The sequence below is a fragment of the Ruditapes philippinarum genome, unplaced genomic scaffold (genome assembly GCF_026571515.1).
Source record: "Ruditapes philippinarum isolate M1 unplaced genomic scaffold, ASM2657151v2 ctg12584_1_1_1_1, whole genome shotgun sequence".
Classification (NCBI taxonomy): domain Eukaryota; kingdom Metazoa; phylum Mollusca; class Bivalvia; order Venerida; family Veneridae; genus Ruditapes; species Ruditapes philippinarum.
Genome location: NW_026861406.1, coordinates 1 through 5,371, shown reverse-complemented (window position 1 = coordinate 5,371; position 5,371 = coordinate 1). Strand labels below are relative to the sequence as shown.

Here is a 5,371-nt window from a genome sequence, read left to right as displayed (position 1 = left end):
ATCGAGACAAATTTATCTCAACTCTTAAAATCATCTTTATGAGGATACATATGCCTAACCGCCCTCTGTCAATGCCGCAACTGGAATCTGTTGACGTAATAATGTTCTTTTCGTGAGGACTCCATTTTCAAGAGTTATAAACATTGTGATGTTGACAACTAAAATTGATGGTCTTTTCTTGAATTATGGATTTGGAACATACTGTACTGAACAATGATGTGTTTCATATACATATTTCATTTGCTAACCCAGATAACTGCACAATATGTTTTAATTATGAGGCGGATTAACAGTTTAAAAATCTGGATCATCATAAGTGTAAGAGTCACGCCATTCAGGAGTTTCAAAGTAAAGAAAATGGGATCTACGGAACTGGATAGAAACTGGTAATGAAGGAATCTTCAGAATACGAATTTGTCGTGAAGTTTATTAAGATCTATTTCGAAATTCATAGGGATTTAGATATTCAGCTTAAAAGTAAGTGCAATTTCTAGATCTACTGTAGACTCCATGTGACTCAATGTTTTTGTTGCTTATTATTCATTTTTTAAAGTTTTCCATCATGCATTGCAACTAAACTGTTACATCTTGTAGATCCAGCTTTGTAAAATAATCATGAAACGACCCCGAGAATATCATGTACATTTTAGAAACATGACACGTGCTTTCTCATGAGTATTTCGGCAATGGGCCGAATGGCTACGGAAAATAAACAACAGAGACTTGCCGTACTGAAGAGAAATTAAAGAAAAGTAGACACTTGAGAGAAAAATCCTGAAAAAATCTCGAGGGTGACTGTTTTTTAGTTTACAAAAAAAAGAAAAACAACGTGAAGTGCAAATAGATCTGGCTGAAGATAAACAAACTAACAATTCCTTTGCAAAATATAAAACTTAAAGAAAAAATGGAAAAAAAAAAAATACCGTGATCAGTGATCACGTTAAACGAGATTTGACGTCGTGATTTACGCATGACGTTGACGTTGTTTCTACGCGACATTGTCATTGACGCCACAGCAATAGAAAAGCGAATTTATTCACATATCAGTTTTCAGCGATATTTAACGATTATCGACAGTTATGGAGGAAGTTTTTATACCGAAAATATCTATCCTGACCCAAGATGGAGGAATGTAAGTGAAATTTCAATTATTTCACCATACGTTTGTGAGAAAAGAAAAACAACCTGAAGTGCAAATAGATCTGGCTGAAGATAAACAAACTAACAATTCCTTTGCAATCATATCATCAAGCCACAAATATCTATGTATCTATTTATTTGGTTTTAATTTCTTTCATTCGTTTCTTTCATCCTTTTGCATTTCATTTATTCATTTATTTATTTATTTATTTATTTATTTATTTATATATTTATTACAGATTTTCCAGTCTTGACAGTTTATCTGTATTTACCGGATACGTTCCCATTACAGTTCCGATTTTCCAGGCAGTGAAAGTTAAGCAAGGTTTGTGATTTTCTTAAACGAAGAATCTTTTAAGCGTTTAGAATAGTTCACCTTTATCATTAAACAGTTCTTGTTTGTCGTTCCTTTTCGTTTAGTTTTTAGTTGCTTTTTCGTTTAGTTTTATCTAATCAATTCGTCTTGTTTGACGACTTCTCCTATTTTTTCTTCTTTTTCTTTCTAAATCAGTAATCAAACCATGATGGACTGCGAATTATTACAAAAAGAAAATTTCTTCTGTGTTGGAAATTGAACCCTCGAACGGCCTTAAAATTTATATTATTGTGGCGTTCATCGTTTCTTCTTAGTCTTCTTTTGAATACTTCTTATCTTTCTTACTTCTTTTTATTGTTTCTATCTTTTTCTTTCTATCTGTCTCTTTCTCTAGAAAACAGACTAACCACTTTCCTGCGAACATTGAGAAACTCTGTTCTGAAATATTCTAGACAAGATTATGATATCATTAGTACTGATGAAGATTTTGATACACTGTAAGATTTTACAACATAACATAAAGTTTATTCTTGTGACATAGGCATTCGGTCCAAAATACAAAACAGTGCAACAAATATAAAAATGCAATGAAAATACAATGTAAAATTATATGTATTAATAATAACCTGTTTTTCAGTGGGTATAAAAAACAACATATTTTTCATGTGCTCGCAAAATATGATAAAAATTAAATTGTATAGCTGCAATAAACGATCGTTGTTAAAATGTCTGAGGTGTTTGTGGTCACAATAAATGATACAAATTGAATTACGTTTATACTATAACTTGCAGTAAGTGATACATTTTAGTACTTCTTATTGACTTTATATTAACATTTTTGTCTGCCAATATAGGTTTTCCTCTGAGACACACCTAGTTTTAAAAGAACGCAAAAGAACGCTGGTACACTTCATTAAGAAACATGAAACAGCCCTGCTTGCATTGAGAGAAGCTAGAATGGTAAGTTTTATCTTAACTAAGGAACGCTCTAAAGAACAAAACATTGCAACGTGATTATAACACAAACTGGTACCATTTTATATCATATTTGACTAGTAAATTTAGAAATCAGTATAATCATGTTAATATACCATAGTTTGAAAATTAATTGATATTTTATTTGCAAAGCTATGAACAAAATATCAGTTTTAATTGTATTCTGTTGTATGGTATTGTATTTTAATATAATTGATTAATGCATCATTTTACAAAACACTAATGTTCATTGATACCAGTAATGGTTTCTTAGATTTATATAAAATATCCCTGATTTACAGAATTGTTGGAAGTCAAAGGCAAAGCTGCAAAAGTATGAGTTGATTTTAGAGACACAGAGATCTTCGTTACGTTACAACCAGAACGAGGCTAAAGTAAGAGAGGCAGCAATTGAGGTATGGGGCTTTTGACTGCTTTTATTGCCCATATTACTGACTATAAAGATAAAATCTTTTAACAATTCTTGAACAGAAATTCCATGTCAAAACAGTTGTGCAAGAGTTTTTGTTTGTTTGTTGTTGTTATTATTTTTGTTGCTGTTGTTGTTGTTGTTGTTAAAGCTGTGAACTGTTTTCATTTACTTACAATGATACATTTTCATTTTTGATGAATACCTTATATTGAAAAAAATCACAAATATACATGCAGATTAAGATATCTATGTATAAGTTGCTATACGTAAATGGATAAACAATGTACAATAAATGATAGATACATCAATTTGTACAAATTCTGTGTTAATACATACTTGTTTTCATTCATATAATGGCATCTTGAAAAATACAGTTCACGAATTATAAGTTTTATTTACATTATTAGACCATAATGTTGGTTTATTTTTTACAGGATATGGAATTGGTACATAATAAATGGATGGTCAAGCACGAGAAAGACCATATTGCTTTTGAGAAAAAGTTCTTAGCTGAGATAAGTTTGCGAGAGAAAATTCAAAAGGTAGGTTATCGCATATCATACAGTTTTTATATAATAATATTAAAGGTACATTACATTGGTAGTACAATTCAAGTGCGTGTTTTGGAAACTTTCGCGTCAACTTACACCATGTTTATATTGTACATACATATACTTCATATTAAAAATATTATAAATATTATTTATTATTATTATCAATATTATTTAGAACTTTTTGTGTGTTTTTTTCTACGTTAAAGTCATATGAATAAATTATAAGCCGTCCAAACTACTGACCATATTATTATTATTATTTATTATATACTTATAAATGAAATATTGAGAAATATTGATGAAATAAAATGCCTATTTTCATTTTCCGTATTTTCACTGTAAAAATTTATTTTTCACTGCAGTGAAACATATTTTCCGTATTTTCACTGGTGTCTTGCCGGACTACTTTCTTTTAAATTCTGCCAGTACATAAAATTTAAGGGAAAGCCTTTCAAATTTTAATGTCAAAAAAGAGAAAAATGTATATTATTATAATAAACAGAAAATTCAAGTTTTTTCTATAAACGAGATACTATGTCTTGGCCACGAGTTGCTAAGTCGTGGCCACGAGCTAATTAAGTCGTGGCCACGAGATACTATGACGTGGCCACGAGATACTATGTCGCAGCCACGAGTTACTAAGTTACTAAGTACATGTCTAGTTAATTAAGAAAACTCATATAAATAGTGTAATCTGATTGGTTATTTATCTCGTGCGCACGACTTAACTATCTCGTGGCCACGACATAGTATCTCGTTCCCATGACTCAACCATCTCGTGGCCACGACTTAGTAACTCGTGGCCACGATATAGTAACTCGTGGCCACGATATAGTTTCTCGTTCCCACGACTTAACTATCTTGTGTCCACGACTTAGTAACTCGTGGCCACCACATAGTATCTCGTGCGCACGAGATAAATGAAAATACACACATGTAACCTTTGTGCCACCGTATATAATTGTTGCCTTGAGTGCGTTTTGAAACATCGCCGAATACTTGATAGAAAAATTCAAAATACGTGATCATATTAACTCCCTTGAATTATGAGAGATGGTTCTAAAGCTAGATGCACGCCCCACGATGACATAAAACAAACACACTTCCGCAAAATAATCCTCAATGAATGATGTATTGGTGCATAAGAAAAGTTTTTTTCCGAATTTTGAACCCCTAAGTTCCCTTTTTATACCCAACATAGCCTTATTTGAATGTCTTTTTAGAATACAAAGGAGAGGTGGTTTATGAAATGACTTTTAGAAACAAACAACAGGGTCGACCAGGAGGCGATGTTACTTTACAATAATAACGTCTGTCGACATGTTTAAGACTTATGTGTTTGAACGAAACCTTGAATTACTTATAGTCTCAGATGAAACGTTTTAATCTAATAATTGAATAAATAGAGGACAAAGAATGAGTGTATGTTCAATACTGAATTTATTGAACGGGTTGATTCTATATTCTTTTTTACAAAAATATTTTGAGAGAAAACAATCATTTATTCTTTGACGCGGCTAAAATGTAACTCTTACATTTAGCGCGTCTAAACGCTATATTTGTGCTATGTCAGTAATGTTGACTATGTGAGTGATACTGTGGAGTAATATTGATTATGTGAGTGGTGCTATGTTGTTATGTTGACTATGTGAGTGTTGCAGTGGTGTAATGTTGACTATGTGAGTGTTGCTGTTAAGAAATGTTGACTATGTGAGTGGTGATGTGGAGTAATGTTGACTAAGTGAGTGTACCTGTGGAGTAATGTTGACTATGTGAGTGTAGCTGTTGAAAAATGTTGACTATGTGAGTGTTGCTGTTGAGAAATGTTGACTATGTGAGTGGTGCAGTGGAGTTATGTTGACTGAATGAGTAATATTATATGAGTAATGTTGAATATTTGAGTAGTGTTGACTATATGAAATATAGTGCTGTGAAGTAATGCCGACCTATGTG

General features: G+C 31.8%; 1 protein-coding gene across 1 annotated transcript; it reads left to right on the top strand.

Moving 5' to 3' along the window:
• Positions 1-515: 515 nt before the first annotated feature.
• On the top strand, positions 516-3,406 carry LOC132715528 (uncharacterized; the record flags this gene model as incomplete). The annotated part of the gene is made up of 6 exons (XM_060698536.1): positions 516-1,132; positions 1,380-1,465; positions 1,851-1,953; positions 2,311-2,416; positions 2,734-2,847; positions 3,299-3,406. Coding segments are annotated over exons 1-6 (570 nt in total), but the record flags the coding sequence as incomplete, so codon positions are not given.
• Between the last annotated feature and the right edge of the window lie 1,965 nt (positions 3,407-5,371).